General features: G+C 45.4%; 1 protein-coding gene across 1 annotated transcript in view; it reads right to left on the bottom strand.

Moving 5' to 3' along the window:
* Positions 1 to 18758, bottom strand: part of NUP54 (nucleoporin 54) — a 73693-nt gene extending 54935 nt beyond the window's left edge. The window contains exons 1-2 of the mRNA XM_077276155.1: positions 18474 to 18758; positions 15331 to 15432 (exon numbers count right to left, since the gene is read on the bottom strand). Of these exons, the coding sequence (XP_077132270.1) occupies positions 15331 to 15432; positions 18474 to 18519 (148 nt within the window). The 5' untranslated portion in view covers positions 18520 to 18758. The remainder of the gene's footprint in view (positions 1 to 15330; positions 15433 to 18473) is intronic.
* Between the last annotated feature and the right edge of the window lie 1027 nt (positions 18759 to 19785).

The raw sequence follows: 19785 nt of genomic DNA, 5'->3' as shown, positions 1-19785 counted from the left end.
CCCCACTCACTCCTCAAGGCCTACAATCACTGCACAGAGGCAGAATATTAATGGAGTGTACACTATATCACATATCTCATACATATCTTAAATAGCTTATCTAAGTAATGACATACTTAAACAAGTTGTCCACTACTTGGACAACCTCTTCTCATACCCCACACTGGGCCCTGATAAAATAATAAAGTTTATAATCACATCCCGTGCTGTTCTCATTGTGTCAGCACTCAATATCCCGAGGCTCCCGTGTGGTCAGCGCTGTCACTGTCTCCGCCTCCTGTCGAATTGAGCATCAAGATTAAGTCAAAGATCAGCTGCAGCCAGGACTTACTCTTCATGTTCAATGTGTCAGAAGGTGGGGACAGTGACGCCAACGCTGTTGGGTGCCAGCATCACAACACAAGCATGGGAGCCCCAGAAGAGCGAGTGCCGACACCGCGGGAACGGCACAAGCACAAGAGGTGAGTACAGGCTTTATTATTTTATGGGGGTCAAATATTTTGATCAAGAAGGTGTTATCCTAGTAGTGGACTACCCCTTTAATGAGATCAATGAAAGCCTTGGAAAAACAAGGCAAAAAATAAGTGCAATCAATACACAAACAAATATCACTGCTCTAAAATATAATCCTTAGGCCTCTTTCACACTTCTGTCTTTCAGCTCCCGTCACAATCCGTCGGTTTTTGAGAATGCAGGATCCTGCGTTTTCTCATAGACTTGAATTAGCGACGGATTGTGACGAATGGCCATCCGTTTCATCCGTTGTGCACTGGATCCTGCGTAAAAAAAAAATGGTCCGTCAGGCAGAGAAAACGTTCAGAGGAACGTTTTTTCTGCACATCAGAAAATCGGTCAGCGACGGGTCCTGCGCTGCCCGTCACTGGCTACAATGGAAGCCTATGGGCGCAGGATGCGTCGCTGACCGTGAAAAGCAGGAATCCAGCGACGAGGCCCGTCTTTTCAAAGAGAGCATGCGTGGAAGAATTTCCCGTCACGGAAATTCTCTCTCGCTCTCTTTTTACTATAGATGCTGCCTATGCAGCATCAATAGTAATAAGATATAATGTTAAAAATAAAAAAATATAAATCGCAGTATTCTCACCTACCGGCGTTCCCGCGTAGAGTCACCGATGCTCCTGGCAGCTACACCACCCCAGCTAGCGCTCCTAGTAATACATTGCGAAATCTCGCGTGTAGATTTCGCAATGTATTACTAGGAACGCTAGCTGCCGGGAGCATTGCTGCGCGGTATGTTGGTAGGTGAGAATACTGCGATTTTTTTTTTTTTTAAACCTGATTTGTGCTGTGTATGCGTTTTCGCAGCGGAAAACCGCTGCGAAGACGCATACACAACAGGTGCACATAGCCTCGACGGGTCTGTCAGAAAGACGGGCCCAGTGCACACGTTTTCCACAATCTGCACAGGATCCGTCATTTCAACGTCTTGACGGATCCTGTGCAGATTTGGAAGACACAAGTGTGAAAGAAGCCTAAGTAGTAAGTATTGTTAGAGATATTCACAGAAAAGCAGAAAAGCAGCATGACAAACACAGTAAGATAAAATGCACAGGACTGGGACCTCTGTCAGGGAAGGCCTACTGTTTAAAAGGGTTAAAGGAAAGATCTCCGGGAAACCTTCATAAAGTAAAAAATATATATAGAACCCTCTCTTAAATACATAGTTAGAAAAACTAAAACATTCCAGTAGGATCCAGTGATAGGTCTGGCCATTAAAAAAAAAAAAAAAAAAAAAACTGAAGTTGGGCTCTCTGCTGTCTTACTGTTTGACAGCTGTGTGAAACTTCATGTCTCTGAGCTGTGAGATACCACTATGTGGTGGTGGAAGGGCATAAGGTTGGAAATGTGAAGTATGGATATAAAGGGGAGATCTGTACCTACTTCATGCTGGATGTAGTTATGCAAAAAGGGATGCAAGATGGATGTAAACACAAAAAAGAATACTACATTCAACAGTAGGAGTTCTTCTGCAGTGCTCAGCAGCGGCTGTTACACATTGGAATGAGCTGCGCTGTACACTTCCTCTCCATAAGTTACAAATTATATCTGTTTGGTGTGGGTGCCAGGTGTCAGATTCTCACCGATCATATATTGAAGACTTAGCCAATGGAGAGGTCATCAATATCCTCTATTCAGATAACCCCAATAAGGCTTTGGTCCTGTTCCTCGTCCATATCAACCCAGTCAGGCCCTAATTTGCCCCAATGGCTTCATGATTGAGCAATGGCTTCATGATGGCAGCCCAATACTGACTACTCATCTTATGAAGTCCTGATATTTTTACCCATTAGTTTCAAAGTCATCAGGGAGATTTGGGAGAATTAAAAACAACAGGTTCATTGAGGTTACAATATTCCTCTTCAGTACTACTTTGTGCATGTCTGTATTGCTCAGCCTCCAGAGCTGCTCCTCAGGAGATTTGATGATTTTAGAAAGTGACCATCAGCATGTGTGTAAAACCTGCATATTTAATCTTTTTGTGTTTGTCACATTGTTTCGCTGTGAAACCTGCAAATATTGCATTCCCACTGTAATTCAGAGGTAATCAGTAGTATTTCCAATCAGCCACACACTCCTAATATAATTTTTTGTTTTTTGCGGGACGCCTCTGCATGAATTAGTGCAGCAGGCTACACTACTCCATACAAACGAGAAATGCTGTATATCAGCCTGACAAAAGTTTCAAGTCACATTCTCATGTTCAGTATAAGGTCAGTATTTTACATCAGTATTCGTAAGCAAAAACCAGGGGTGGGTGATAAATGCAGAAGTGGTGACGAGTCTCTATTATGCTTTTCCTCTGACTGTTCCACTGCTGATTTTGGCTTACAAATACTGATGTAAAATACTGAACAAATACTGAATGTGTGAACATGGCCTTCTGATTGAAAACTAGAATTATTATTAAAAAAAGAAAAAAAAAAAAAAAATTTAGGCACAATGACCGATCACTACAAAAAGAAAGTAAAACCAGTCTATATTATGAAGGTCATGCAATGGCATGGTTCATGGAGATGGAAGACCGGTACTTTATCTGTAAGAGTCATTGGGTGCTATTACACGTGCGCTGGAGGTTCATCGCTAATTGCTAGGCTGTAACTGTACTTGCATTCTGAAACAATGGCAAGTTCAAGAGCAGCCCCCTACTATTAGTGGAAAACTTGGGGCTACCCACGCCCGTCAACACTAATGTAATAGGACATTTATGTTAACAGCACCATCAACACCTGCTTCTAGTTTTAAGACGTAGGTGAGATTTGTAGCAATTAGAGAAACTATCCATGTCATATTGAACATAAGAGAGTGAATAACATGAAGAGACATATTTATTTGTGACAGAAATTATGACATTAAATTATAAGGTGGAGGATTTCCATCACAATACCTTACTAAGGTACTTCGAATTCACAGTTGGGTCACAAGTAACAAGTACTTCCAACAAAACGTAGATGGGAACGGGTGGGATGTGTGTGATAAAATGCAGTGGTCCAAGAATAGTGGCAACATGTACGCATAATGTGACCTCTAAAGCTTTTCACCCATTTCATGCAGACACTAAAAGGGGTTATACAGCGCCTCTCACTTCAGCATATGAAGGTAAAAGGCACTACCCACACAGCGTCCGACGGTGGCAGGTATTATGCACCTGTCCTGTTAACCAGAATTTGGACATCTGAAAGAAACCTGTTGGGCTGGCAAGAGACCCAACATTACCTGCTGTCAAAAGGCCAACGGATGGCCCCTCCACACAGAATTAAGAGACAAACCCCTAAGAAAAGTATCTTAAGATACGTAAATATAAATGGCTGCAGCTGCTAGCTGACATGAGGGAGTTTGGAATGACCAAATCTATGAGCGAGTCATAGAAAAATAGACTGTTTAGGAGTCACCCCAGTTTAATTAAGTAACGGTGTCCCCAAAGTTCATTTCACACTTCGTCAGCACAGTACGTTTACCGTATGCACCGGGTAAATAGTCCCCCATTCACAGGACAATAGTGACTGTACTATCTCCGAATGTCAGTGAGCTTTTCTTCCAATTGGCCAAAAATTGGAAACCCCAAAATGTAAAAGCCAGGTGGACCTGGCTTTTACATTTTGGGGTTTTCAATTTTTGGCCTTTGGAAGAAAAGCTCACTGACATTCCATACAGAGGCACAAAAAAAAAAAGAAATCCTGTTATCCGTTTTGAGCTGCCTATGCTGTATATGATAAACGCATACAATATTGCCTATAGGCATATGTATAGATCAGAGGCTTCCTGTGGGAATTACTCTAGATGGAAAAGTAGGATGCACCCAGAAAACACCATGGGCCGTTGTATAATTCATGTAACAATAGTCTCTTTGACATCTACATTCTTATCAGTCTTCTTTGCACTAGGTTCTCATGACATAGGTACATGGGCTGACTGCATATACTACCACTGGATTATCTAAAAGAAAACATGGACAATTTATTTTATTTTTTTTAAAGGATTGGATGGGACAAGTCTTAGGATATGTTCAGATATCCAATAATAATCAGTTGGAACGGATCTAGCAGCAGTCCATTGACAAAAAAAAAAAAAGTTGTGCAGACACAATGTCACGGAGATGGTGAAATCGCGAGAGAGGGGCCAGAAGATCGTGGAGTCTGGTTACACAAACTCCTGCACCATCCTATTAAACAGTGCAGGTTTCCTTGCCCTTTCATGCCAAGGGTTAATCAGTTCAGTTGATTTCCTTGAGTTCTCCTTCCTGAATTGTCTCAGCTGTTCTGTGTTGGCCACTCCCCTCTTATTTATGCTTGCCACTGGAACTTGGGAGTTGCTAGTGATAGTTCTACTTCCTGGTGAAGGAGAAAGTTCAGTGTTTGGAGTTGGTTGTTGGAGAGTTTTTCTGGCAATTGCTGCGTGTAGATGGTTTGCGTGTTTATCCTCATCCTCTCACATTTGGTTTCCCTTTCCTACACCTCCCGTTTCCCACTTTGTTGTTTTGTGCCATCTGTATAATTGTAGTTTTCTATCACATGTGCAAGGAGTTTGTATGTTCTCTCTGTGTCTGTGTGGGTTTACTCCGGGTTATCCGGTTTCCTCCCACACTCCAAAGACATAATGATAGGGAATAAAGATTGGGAGTCCCATTGGGGACAGCAATAACATGTGAAGCGCTGCGAAATATGATAGCGCTATTTAAGAAAAGCATAACAAATAAGTTTTATCCCTGTCTGTTAACCCTTTCTGTCTGGTTAGTGTAATCCTATACACTTCGGCCCCTCACCTCCCTGGGTGAGGGAGGGATCAGATAAGAGTTAAGTTAGGAAAAAAGCAAGGTACGCTCCCCGGTGTCTCCACCATTCAGGGAACAGAGATAGACTAGGGTGCCCCCTAGTTCGAGGGATCGGGATGATGCTCAGTCACTACGTGACAAGTTTTGTTCGACAAACAAAAACTAATTTCAACCGGATCCGTTATTTTAACATTGAAGTCTATGGAAAACGGACCTGTTAAATCGCCATCCATTTTTTGTTTACTGGATCAGAAGTTTTTTTCAATGCACCTTTGTCACAAAATCTGAAGGATTTCCTGATGCCAGTAATGTGAATGAAAATCCTGAAGTCTCATACACATGTTGCTTATTTTTGACTTGTAGAGTTAAATCTCCAGCAGGTCAATTCTGTCTGTTTTTGCTGCACCAAAAATATTTCACTTTTTTTTTTTTACTTGATTGAAATTTTGATTGAAGTTTTATTTTTTTTACAATTGTGTTCCATTCATAATGTTTGGCTTTTACAGGCTATTTGCTTCTATGCATATTCAATTTAGATGTGGTCTGTGGTCATAAATGAGCCAAGATGCGCCCCAAAAATAAGACCTATAGGCTGAGTGCACACGTCGCAGAATTGCAGCGGAAATCTCAGCGGCAATTCTGCAACTCCTGCCGCGGGTATATTGTATGCGGAATTGGCATGTGTATTCCCGCTAAACACTAGCGTTTTGCAAGCATAATTAGCTTGCAGAATGCTAGCGTTTTCCAAGCGATCTGTAGCATCGCTTGGAAAACTGATTGACAGGTTGGTCACACTTGTCAAACATAGTGTTTGACAAGTGTGACCAACTTTTTACTATTGATGCTGCCTATGTAGCATCAATAGTAAGAGATATGTTAAAAATAATAATAATTAAAAAAAAAAAAAATTAAAAATGGCTATTTTCACCTTCCGAAGGCAGCCGATCTCCTCAGCGGCTTCCGTTCCTATAGATGCTTTGTGTGCAGGACCTGCGATGACATCATCGCAGGTCCTTCACACAAAGGATCCATGGGAACGGAAGCGGTAGCGTGCACCGCTGAGATGCGGGAAGACTCCGGGGCCATCAGAAGGTGAGTATATCACTATTTTTATTTTTTTTTTTAAACAATTATATGGTGCCCAGTCCGTGGAGGAAAGTCTCCTCTCCTCCACCCTGGGTATCAACTGCACATGATCTGCTTACTTCCCGCATGGTGGGAACAGCCCCATGCGGGAAGTAAGCAGATCAATGCATTCCTAGGTGTGCGGAATCCCCGCGATACCGCAAATTTAATGAACATGCTGCGTTTTTTTCTGGAATCTGATTCCGCTCAGGAAAACAACGCAGCATGTGCACAAAAAATGCGGATTGCATTCTATTAAATAGGATGCTTAATGTGTGCGTTTCTTTTGCGGTTTTATAGCGAAAAAAACGTGAAAAATCTGCTACGTGTGCACACAGCCTTAGTCTACTATCCATAATCTACACATTCTGATGTTTGATTTTATATCGTACAAGAAAATTGGATCGATTATTCTGATAGGAGTGATCAAAGACCACACTTTTCTCTACCTGATTCTGTAGGAAAACACATTGTGGTCTTGCCATTGAAGTTTTCACATGCAGTTCTGTATGGCACAGTGTTACCCTCAAAATAATGGTTAAGAAAAAAGCCTGACAAATAACTGACATGCCCCAAGAACTGCTTGGTTATTCACTTTGACAAGTGAATACTGAGACAAAAAGCAGTGAAACTTGAATGTTATAATGGCAGGTGTATGTATGTATGTATGTATGTATGTATGTATGTATGTATGTATGTATGTATGTATGTATGTATGTATGTATGTATGTATGTAATATTTTTTTTTTAACGACCAATGTGGGCACCTCCACCACTTTTCCTTTATGCTACGATTGCAATAGTTTTTTTGCCATTTGTTCTGCACGTGTAAGACACAAATCGTAGGTATGACACACATGCCCACATTAACCATTGAAACTATCACAAATAAAACCTGTTTCATAGGTTACTTCCTGCTTGTTCTTGGATCACTGCATTAGATAGATCATGACAGACATCACATACATTCGTTTTTCTCTACCTGCACTTGCCAGGGTGTTACCAAAATTGAATGGTGGCGCTGGAACAGAGGACACACTGAAATTCCCAATGTTAAAGTTTAATGTAGGGTTAGCAGCTAGTCCGAACCCACCAAAGTTAAACCCAGTAGTGTTGGAGGTCGCTGACTCAAGCCCTCCAAATCCTGACGAGTGGGAAGCATGAAGAAAAGGTGGCAGGAATTAAAAACAAGTTTAGAAAAGGAGAAGAGAAATAAAATATACAGATGAGTGAAAGAGTGACATGTACAACACAATCAAATTGTTACATGAAGGATAGAATTAAGGAGTTACGATCCATGACTACCAGTCTTACCACATGTGATAGTCATGGACGAAAGTGAATAGAGGCCAACGCTTTTGGCCATGACTATTATCGGTTACTGTTCATAAAATAGCTCAAGATTCCAACTATAAATGTAGCAGTCAGGGCAAGGAACCAAACAACAACACTAGCATACATAAACTTACCATTAAATGGCAATCCAGTCTCTGCTAACAGTGTCTGACATTCTCTTTGCTCTCAGTGTGACAGCTCCAAGGCCAGTTACCTGGTAGCGCTGTAAATCTACATTTACCCTGCATCGGTCATAGAAAGCCTGCCTGGTTACATCTCTGTTCCCTCCCAGTAGTATTGGATATGGCCCCTTATCTAAGGGTGTATTACATGGACGCGTGCACCACAGACTGCACAGAGTACACACACCTGTTATAGCCAAAGTGCCAGTGTACATGGCGGCATCAACGACTGGCCAGATTTATGGACCAAACTAAAAAAGTATATAAATAGTAGGCACCTCCTGCACTTGTCCGCTATGTGGACAAACACACGGCGCAGCGGACCCAAAGGCGTGTATACATTGCATTCCCGCACATGTTCGGTGGCCCCATTGGGGCTTATTTCTGAACCCCATCAAAACGGGATTCAGATGTAGGCACCGACGGAGCCATAGACCAATAGTGCCAGTAGGGAGCCTACTGGAGGCGGACACTCAGACGTAGTAGTTGTATCAATATATTTAATAATAAGCATTATTCCAGCATGTGCGAATCTGGCTTTGCAGGGGGTTTTGTCGTAAGCCTTGACAGAGCCACTAAATGGGTGTTGGAACGCAATGTGAAAGTACCCTTAAAGTGAACCTGTCACATAGAAAATTTAGTACAATCTGGAGGCAGGAGGAGTGGAGCTGATTGAGAGATTGTTTTTTTTGGAAGGAATTGGCATAACTAGCATTTCATTCATTTAAATCTTTGCTCATTCTTGACGACGTCACTGCCATGAGCTGGAACATCTATGTCAGCTGCTGGCCTCTGATTGGCTGCCGGCTGACATTGGTATTGCTGTGCAGACAACTTGTCTCTGCGAAGGAATACATTTAAATTGAATGTGCGTACAAGGACGCACATTCAACTGACAAAGCACTAACATCAGCAGCCCCTGGACAGGCCACGATCGTCAGGGGTCTACAGTGCCTGTGGGCCGCAACACAAGGACCAGGATGGGGCTTTACGGCAGCACAAGGCATTGCTATAAGAAAGGGGGACCAGGATGGGGCAGTGCTATAAGAAAGGGGGACCAGGATGGGGCAGTGCTATAAGAAAGGGGGACCAGGATGGGGCAGTGCTATAAGAAAGGGGGACCAGGATGGGGCAGTGCTATAAGAAAGGGGGACCAGGATGGGGCAGTGCTATAAGAAAGGGGGACCAGGATGGGGCAGTGCTATAAGAAAGGGGGACCAGGATGGGGCAGTGCTATAAGAAAGGGGGACCAGGATGGGGCAGTGCTATAAGAAAGGGGGACCAGGATGGGACGTTACAAGATGAGGAGCAGGATGGGGTGTTACTACAAGAAGGGGTCTAGATGGTGAGATTATTACAAGAAGGACGTCTGGATGGTGAGATTACTACAAGAAGGGGACCAGGATGGGGCATAACTACAAGATGGGGCACATTACTACAAGATGTTTGGCAGAATATATGGTACTAACTGCAAGACAAATAAATATAAAAAATATTTTGCTACTAAAAATGCTGTTTTATATATAAACTAAAGTAAACAATAAAGTGCACTTTTGTTATCGCCACATCCATAACGACCCAAGCTATAAAACTGTACCTTAAAGGGAACGTGTCACCTGAATTTGGCGGGTCCTTTTTTGGGTCATATGGGCGGTGTTTTCGGGTCTTTTATTAACCCCTTTTTTCCCCGCTGGCTGCACGCTGACCTGATGTTGATTCGCTTTCCTCCCTAGTTAACGCGTGCGCAAAGCAATCTTGCCTTGCGCAAGCGCAGTATGCTTTGCCCAACAGCGGGTAAAGCCGAAAACCATTAGTGCGCATGCGCCAGCGCACTATGTCCCAGAAGTATTTTGCTTTGCGCACGCGTTAACTAGGGAGGAAAGCGAATCAACATCAAGTCAATTTCACGGCCAGCGGGAAAAAAAGGGGTTAATAAAAGACCCCAAAACACCGCCCATATGACCCAAAAAAGGACCCGCCAAATTCAGGTGACAGGTTCCCTTTAACTCATACAATAAATGCCATTTAAAAAAATAAAATAAGCGTGCCAAAAATGTTCCAAAAAAATGATCAAAAGGGGATAGAAAAAAAAAAATGGTATCACTAAAAAATAAATGTCACTGTCCTTCCAAGAATGTGGCCCCCCAAATTCAATTTTTTTTTTTCTACATATGGACCATATACCCAGCTGAGTTTGAGACTCCTGCTCTACAGGTACCAACTAGCATGTCCAGCACATAGCTGATGGTCCGGCACCAGAGACCTCAGCATAGTGTTCACATAGCTACTCAGACGATGGAAGAACATGCACAGAGATGGTGAATGGGCTCAGTAGAAAGTCTATTCCACCCTGAGTACAGACTCAAACTCGGATCACTGTATTAAATAGATCAGGACAGATATCCTACACACTTGTTTTTTTATGAATGAATGAACCCCACACTACTGATTGGCAGTTTTCTGCCTATGCACAGTGTACACAAAAAGCTTCCAGTCAATGATGGGGGTGGGGTAACACAGAGCTCAGCATTCAGAGAACTGTTAAATCTGCAGCAGATAAAACTGATTTTATGAAAACTTCAGCAAGCCACGCATTATGTATTTAAAAAAGTAGGTTCTTTTTAATTTTCATTAATATGTTTTTATTAGTTAAGTTTCACTAGATATCTATATACTTATTTAATTGGTATGATTTTGGAGAACATTTTGCTATTTTGATTACGGTAGCTTTTATCACAGTCCGTCCCGGCATTTATCAGGCAAGATAAAACGATAAAGTTATAGTTTGGGCTGTTATGAATGCAGTGATTTCAATGATTGATTTTTTTTGCTTTACTCCTCATACATATATCATTTTAAAAAGGCTCTTTTTTTCTTGATGGGGGATTATGAAGACTTGTTTTATGCGGGACGGAATTTAGCTTTGATTGGTATCATTTTGGGGGTACGTGTGACTGATCGCTTTCTTCCCATTTTTGTGACGTTATAGGTCCAAAAACAGTTGTGGGATGGGTTTTTTTTCGCTTTTTTGTTGTTCACAGTGCGGGATAAATAGCTTCCTCATTTTATTGTTTGGGTGGTAACAAAAAAGGAGATACCAGCCATCACCCAGCTCCAGATCCCGAAAAATGAAGATACTACGGGTCTTCAAATATGGTGACATAAGTGAACTCGTCCCGCAAAAAAAACAAGCCCTCATAGGCCCATATTGATAGAAAAAAAAAAAAAAAAAAGTTATAGCTCTGGGAAAAGGGGTGAAAAAAGCGAAAAAGCAAAAATGGAAAATCGCAGTTTGGTTAAGAGGTTAAATAGTTCCAGCTGTTTTAGTATCTACAGCGGGGAAAATAAGAATTTGATACACTGACAATTTTGCAAAGAATGGAAAGGTCTGTCATTTTTATCGTAGGTACACTTCAACTGTGAAAGACAAAATCTAAAAATAAACAGAAAATCACATTGTATGTTTTAATAGTTAAATTGCATTTTATTAAGCGAAATAAGTATTTGATCACCTACCAACCAGCAAGAATTCTGGCTCTTACAGACCTATTAGGGTATGTTTCCACAGGGCGTAATCCCGATACCCCATTCCACCCAAAGCGCCACCCCCTGTTGAACGCGCAGCGATTCCAGATGTGTTCATTGAACACAGGCGGAATCACCGCATATTATTCATAGACTGGGTTATTTATCATGCGGAGACAGAGCGTCTCCACAAGATAAATAGTCATGCTGCAGTCTGGAAAGATGCGCCGCATGTCTGGTTACGCAGGGAAGCCGGATGCGTGTTCGCACGCATAGTGGAGACAGGATTTCATAAAATCCCCTCCACTATGCTGTAACATCTGGACGCTGCGGATTGGACGCTGTGACTGTACGCAGCGTCCAATCCGCAGCAAATACTGAGGGAATCCTTAACGTGGAAACATACACATAGTTTTTCTTTAACAAGCCCTCCTACTCTGCACTCATTAGCTGTATTAATTGCACCTGTTTGAACTCGTTACCTGTATAAAAGACACCTGTCCACACACAATCACACTCCAACCTCTCCCACCATGGCCAAGACTAAAGAGCTATCTAAGGACACGAGGGTTAAAATTGTAGACCTGCACAAGGCTAGGATGTGCTACAGGACAATAGGCAAGCAGTTTGGCGAGAAATTAACAACTGTTGGCACAATTAATAAAAAAAAAAAAAAAAAAAAAATGGAAGAAACACAAGATAACTGTCAATCTTCCTCAGTCTGGGACTCCATGACAGATCTCGCCTAATGGGGAAAGGATGATTTTGAGAAAAGTCAGGAATCAACCCAGAACTACACGGAAGGACCCAGTCAATGACCTGAAGAGAACTGGGATCACAATCTGAAACATTACTGTTAGTAACACAGTACACAATCATGGATTAAAACCCTGCACGTAACGCAAGGTCCCCCTGTTCATGCCAGCCCCTGTTCAGGCCTGTTTGAAATTTGTCAATGACCATCTGGATGATCCAGAGGAGGCATGGGAGAAGGTCATGTGGTCAGATGAGACCAAAGTAGAACTTTTTGGTATCAGCTCCACTCGCCGCGTATGAAGGATGAATACAACCCTACGAACACCGGCCCAACTGTGATGCATGGTTAGGGGAAACATCATAATTTGGTAGTGTTTTTCTGCAAAGGGGACAGGACAACTGCACCGTATTGCAAGGAGGATGGATGGGGTCATGTGTCGGGAGATTTTGGACAACAACATCCTTCCCTCAGTAAGAGCATATAAGATAGGTCGTGGCTGACTTTCCAGCATCACAATGACCTGAAACACACAGCCAGGGCAACTAAGGAGTGGCTCCGTAAGAGGCATTTCAAGGTCCTGGAGTGGCCTAGCCAGTCTACAGACCTGAACCCAATAGAAAATCTTAGGAGGGAACTGAAAATCATTGTTGCCCAGCGACAGCCCCTAAACCTGAAAGATCTGGAGAAGATATGATATGGTGGAGTGGGCCAAAATCCTGCTGCACTGTGTGCAAATATGGTCAAGAACTACAGGAAACGTCTGATCTCTGTAATTGCAAACAAAGGTTTCTGTATCAAATATTAAGTTCTGCTTTTCTACTGTATCAAATATTTATTTCATACAATAAAATGCTATTCAATTATTTAAAAATCATGCAATGTGATTTTCTGGATTTTTTTTTTTTAAGATTATGTCTCACAGGTGAAGTGTACCTACGATAGAAATGACAAGACCTCTCCATTCTTTGTAGATGGGAAAACTTGCAACATCGTCAGCATATCAAATACTTAATTTTCCCATCTGTAAATGCAAGGAAAAACTACCGTATATACTCGAGTATAAGCCGACCCGAGTATAAGCCGACCCCCCTAATTTTGCCACAAAAAACTGAGAAAACTTATTGACTCGAGTATAAGCCTAGGGTGGAAAATGCAGCAGCTACCGGTGAATTTCAAAAATAAAAATAGATGCTCCATACCGTTCATTATGGCCCCATAGCTGTGCCATATAGTGCTCTGCACCGTTCATAATTGCCCCATAGCTGTGCCATATAGTGCTCTGCACCATTATTGTCCCATAGCTGTGCCATATAGTGCTCTGCACCGTTCATTATTGTCCCATAGCTGTGCCATATAGTGCTCTGCACCGTCCATTATTGCCCCATAGCTGTGCCATATAGTGCTCTGCACCATTCATTATTGCCCCATAGCTGTGCCATATAGTGCTCTGCACCATTATTGCCCCATAGCTGTGCCATACAGTGCTCTGCACCATTATTGCCCCATAGCTGTGCCATACAGTGCTCTGCACCATTATTGCCCCATAGCTGTGCCATACAGTGCTCTGCACCATTATTGCCCCATAGCTGTGCCATATAGTGCTCTGCACCGTCCATTATTGCCCCATAGCTGTGCCATATAGTGCTCTGCACCGTCCATTATTGCCCCATAGCTGTGCCATATAGTGCTCTGCACCATTATTGCCCCATAGCTGTGCCATATAGTGCTCTGCACCATTATTGCCCCATAGCTGTGCCATATAGTGCTCTGCACCATTATTGCCCCATAGCTGTGCCATATAGTGCTCTGCACCATTATTGCCCCATAGCTGTGCCATATAGTGCTCTGCACCATTATTGCCCCATAGCTGTGCCATATAGTGCTCTGCACCGTCCATTATTGCCCCATAGCTGTGCCATATAGTGCTCTGCACCGTCCATTATTGCCCCATAGCTGTGCCATATAGTGCTCTGCACCGTCCATTATTGCCCCATAGCTGTGCCATATAGTGCTCTGCACCGTCCATTATTGCCCCATAGCTGTGCCATATAGTGCTCTGCACCGTCCATTATTGCCCCATAGCTGTGCCATATAGTGCTCTGCACCGTCCATTATTGCCCCATAGCTGTGCCATATAGTGCTCTGCACCGTCCATTATTGCCCCATAGCTGTGCCATATAGTGCTCTGCACCGTCCATTATTGCCCCATAGCTGTGCCATATAGTGCTCTGCACCGTCCATTATTGCCCCATAGCTGTGCCATATAGTGCTCTGCACCGTCCATTATTGCCCCATAGCTGTGCTGCTGCTGCTGCAATAAAAATAATAAACCACATACTCACCTCTCTTGCTTGCAGCTCCTCGGCGCCATCTTCCCGGCGTCTCTCTGCACTGACTGATCAGGCAGAGGGCGGCGCGCACACTATATGCGTCATCGCGCCCTCTGACCTGCACAGTCAGTGTGGAGAGAGAGACGCCGGGAAGATGGCGCGGCGCCCGGCGTGTGGAACGAGGACAGGTGAATATGCGATACTTACCTGCTCCCGGTGTCCCGCTCCTTCCCCCGGACAGCTGGTCTTCGGTGCCGCAGCCTCTTCCTCTGTCAGCGGTCACCGGCACCGCTGATTAGAGAAATGAATACGCGGCTCCGCCCCTATGGGAGGTGGAGCAGCCTATTCATTTCTCTAATGAGCGGTCCCACGTGACCGCTCAGGGGAAGAGCTGCTGCACCCGGAGACCGTGGGACGGGCAGGGGGAGCGACAGGAGCGCCGGGACTAGGTAAGTATGCCTCAGCGCCCTCTCCCCCTCACCCGCCGACCGTGACTCGAGTATAAGCCGAGGGGGCACTTTCAGCACAAAAATTTGGGCTGAAAATCTCGGCTTATACTCGAGTATATACGGTATTAAGAATTGCAAATATAAATGGCTATATAGAGGACAAGATTTTCATACAAAACAGCACATTCTAGGAAATGCTAATTGCCACTGAAAATCATATATAAAAATAGAATACTTCTTTGCAATGTGATTTTTTACTGTTCTTTAACCCTATCAAGTGAGGAATTCTGATGAGCAGCTTGATATTCATAGAAAAGAATTCATAAAACACTCTTATTACCGCCAAATCCTGTGGATGATGCTGTAGTAGTTGTGGTGCCAAAGCCAAAACCCGATGCAGTGGTTTTTGGAGTAAAGTTTCCCAGGGAGAAACCGGTGGTACCTATTGGATATATTGGTGTAGTGTCAGGCAAAGATACAGTAAAGTAAAACATATCACAAAGCGATAAGGGGAAAAACTCAATCGATAGTCAAATAGCTTTATGGTTCTATCCCCTGCCCTTTCAGTATATAACATAACCACAGGCAACATGAACTGGTCAGGAGAGCAACTTTACTATGAAATGCTGAGCAGTTTTTGGTAACCAGGAGAGGTGACTGCTGAGCAGCTCCTTGTTGGACAGGTTTCTTAAGGCCCCGTCTCACATAGCGAGATCACTAGCGAGATCGCTGCTGAGTCACAAGTTTTGTGACGCAACAGCGACCTCAGTAGCGATCTCGCTATGTTTGACACGTACCAGCGACCAGGCCCCTGCTGTGAGATCGCTGGTCGTGTCGGAATGGCCTGGACCTTTTTTTGGTCGTTGAGGTCCCGCTGACATCGCTGGATCGGTGTGTGTGACACGGATTCAGCGATGTCTTCACTGGTAACCAGGGTAAACATCGGGTTACTAAGTGCAGGGCCGCGCTTAGTAACCCGATGTTTACCCTGGTTACCATCGTAAATGTAAAAAAAAAAAAAAACACTACATACTCACATTCCGGTGTCCGTCAGGTCCCTTGCCGTCTGCTTCCTGCACTGACTGAGATCCGGCCGTAAAATGAAAGCACAGCAGAGCGGTGACGTCACCGCTCTGCTGTTAGGGCCGGCGCTCAGTCAGTGCAGGAAGCGGACACCGGGGGACGCGAAGGTGAGTATGTAGTGTTTATTTTTACTTTTACGCTGGTAACCAGGGTAAACATTGGGTTACTAAGCGCGGCCCTGCGCTTAGCAACCCGATGTTTACCCTGGTTACCCGGGGACATCGGCATCGTTCGTCGCTGGAGAGCTGTCTGTGTGACAGCTCCCCGCAACCACACAGCGACTAAACAGCGACGCTGCAGCGATCAGCATCGTTGTCTGTATCGCTGCAGCGTCGCGATGTGTGACGGGGCCTTTACTAATGGAGTATTTATAGAGACCATGGCCAGAGATGAGCCTCTCTCTAAGGAAAGCTTCTATTTAAACCCTTGGTGCCATCTTACATATTGGTGCCAGAGAGCAGGCTCAGAAGCAGAGCTTTCTCCAAATCCAAAGGGTGTCAGCTGCATCTCACCGTGGACCCTGCTGCAACAGCCAGAATGAGTACTAACTAGAATTCTGGTCAATTAATCCTTTAGATGCTGCCATCAGCTGTGACTGCAGCATCTAAACAAACAGGCAACATTTTGCCCCCCTGTAGATATAAGCAGCCTCCAGAGGTGTTCCTCCATTGAAATAAACACACATGCTTGGCCGATCTGGAGAAATGGTGAATAAGCAAGTGACTGTTCAGCGGCCCACTACCATAGTACATAGCTTGTGAGTGATAGAGGCGAGTCACAGCGGTGGGACCCACATCCAACTCAGTCGGGGGCTCCATATTCTCGTGTGAGCTGTCAGACACTACTCTCTCCACTGACCTCTATAGAAAAGCAGAATACTGCCAAGCAACTGAGCAAGCTCAGGTTTCTAAATCTAGTGGTAAATTAGTCGGAAATTTACATAACGTTCAGGTGTCTTGCTGCTGATCAGACGGGATAGAGGAGCACCCACTGGCATGTATGTTTCGCCTGGAAGGTGTTTGCACAGCCCTTATGTTTGCCATGCTCTCACCCAAAAGCATAAATCCTATCACCCCGTATTATCTGCATAGGCTGGGGGCCAGACGCAAAGTTGTGGCTGTGCCCGATACCCCATGTATCTGAGGGGGAGGTGTACGCACGCAGGGTGGATGGCATACCGCATTACAGCAGCACATCGGATGAGATCTAGCCCAACCATGGCAAACAGAAATCTGTGACTAATAGGGCCAGGACTGAGCGATGGTCGGGACAGTAAACAAGCAGCGATCTATGTCACACATAGGTACAGCATCCCATAGTGACACCCAAACCTCAGCCGTGCGCGGACGGGGCAGGATACGCGGCAGGCCCCCACAGCGGGGCAGGATACGCGGCAGGCTCCCACAGCGGGGCAGGATACGCGGCAGGCTCCCACAGCGGGGCAGGATACGCGGCAGGCTCCCACAGCGGGGCAGGATACGCGGCAGGCTCCCACAGCGGGGCAGGATACGCGGCAGGCTCCCACAGCGGGGCAGGATACGCGGCAGGCTCCCACAGCGGGGCAGGATACGCGGCAGGCTCCCACAGCGGGGCAGGATACGCGGCAGGCTCCCACAGCGGGGCAGGAATCTCCGCACAGCCCCACAGCGGGGCAGGAATCTCCGCACAGCCCCACAGCGGGGCAGGAATCTCCGCACAGCCCCACAGCGGGGCAGGAATCTCCGCACAGCCCCACAGCGGGGCAGGAATCTCCGCACAGCCCCACAGCGGGGCAGGAATCTCCGCACAGCCCCACAGCGGGGCAGGAATCTCCGCACAGCCCCACAGCGGGGCAGGAATCTCCGCACAGCCCCACAGCGGGGCAGGAATCTCCGCACAGCCCCACAGCGGGGCAGGAATCTCCGCACAGCCCCACAGCGGGGCAGGAATCTCCGCACAGCCCCACAGCGGGGCAGGAATCTCCGCACAGCCCCACAGCGGGGCAGGAATCTCCGCACAGCCCCACAGCGGGGCAGGAATCTCCGCACAGCCCCACAGCGGGGCAGGATACACAGCAGGGGAGGTTCTGCACCATCTTTACTGCGTTCCAATTCTTTGCAGTCGGTGAACGGAATATTTCATCCACGTGTTGGAAACCTGAACATCTCTCATTTCCTTCCTTGATTTACATCTACAATTTGTCACTGGATGTTGAGGATGATTAATGAAATGTAACCTGCAGTCCTATGTAAATTGTGCAGGGAGCGAGTACTGGTGCCATGCTTTCTGGCAGACATGTAGGTAAGCAGGCACTACGGCACAAGTAAACACAGCACACATTGGCCTTCATGGCTGCCACGCACGGCCCCAAGGATCACACCTCGTGTTTTTCCGCCACTAACACTACTTGCACTTCCTTACCCTGGGTGGCTGTGGCCCCCGTCGCACTTCCGAAGTTAAACGCCATGTTACTAGTGGGCCACACAACCGGTTAGCAGGCAATAAACGGCGAGATAGTGAAAAACGCGCTTCACACAGCACCAGGACGTTGATGAGGCATTGCGCATGGTCTCGCAGGGAACGTGACCTACGTTCTCTTTAACGTGACCTACGTTCTCTTTAACGTCACCACAATTCAGCCATCTTGGAAATGGGCAAAGGGAATTGACAGAGCCTGTACGATACGCATAACACTGCATGATTGGCTAGTTATTGCGCCTGCGCACGTAGGTTATGCAAAGCAGATGACCACAATACGTTTTCTTTAAACGTCACTACACTTCCGCCATCTTTGAAGTGGGCAAAGGGAATAGACAACTCCCGTCATTGTTGGGTTAATGAACTCTAACAGTGGATGTGTTGGTGTTCTAATGTTATGGCTCTATATAATATAGCAATTAACCCCTTAGTGTCATGCAATGTACGTTTTTTAAATACAAGTTATTGTGTTATTTTTGTTTTTTTGATGGAATCTGGGTGACAACCAATATGGCAGGTCACCACTGTAGCTCCAATGGTTATGTGACGAGATGAGCAATCTGTTTCCCCTGATTCTCCAGTGCTTATACTACAGTGAGAGAATGGAGTTGATGGTTGTGGTCTGGTGCTACATCTCAGCTCCTACTGAGGGGAAAAGAAGCCCAGTTACAGTACCCGAATATGGCCACTGCACAGATGATGGCGCTGTTTACAACTGTCTGCAGTAGGGTGTAATGACAGCAGATCGGTGCATGTGCCCACCAATCTGATATTAAAGGGAACCTGTCACCCCCAAAATGGAAGATGAGCTGCGGCCACCGGCATCAGGGGCTTATCTACAGCATTCTGTAATGCTGTAGATAAGCCCCCGATGTATCCTGAAAGATGAGAAAAACAGGTTAGATTATACTCACCCAGGGGCGTTCCCACTGCGGTCCGGGTCCAATGGGCGTCGTGGTCCGGGGCCTCCCATCTTCTTAAGATAATGTCCTCTTCTTGTCTTCACGCTAGGGCTCCGGCGCAGGCGTACTTTGTCTGCCCTGTTGAGTACTGCAGTGCACAGGCGCTGAGCCTCTCTGACCTTTCCCGGTGCCTGCGCACTGCAGTACTTTGCCCTCAACAGGGCAGACAAAGTACGCCTGCGCCGGAGCGTGAAGACAAGAAGAGGACGTCATCGTAAGAAGATAGGAGGATGGATGGGAAGGATGAAGTGAGAGCTGCTGCTAACCTTTTACCTTCTCTCGGATGTTCATTA

Source organism: Ranitomeya variabilis, chromosome 1 (assembly GCF_051348905.1).
Source record: "Ranitomeya variabilis isolate aRanVar5 chromosome 1, aRanVar5.hap1, whole genome shotgun sequence".
Taxonomy (NCBI): Eukaryota; Metazoa; Chordata; class Amphibia; order Anura; family Dendrobatidae; genus Ranitomeya; species Ranitomeya variabilis.
This window is presented reverse-complemented; position numbering and strand designations above follow the sequence as displayed.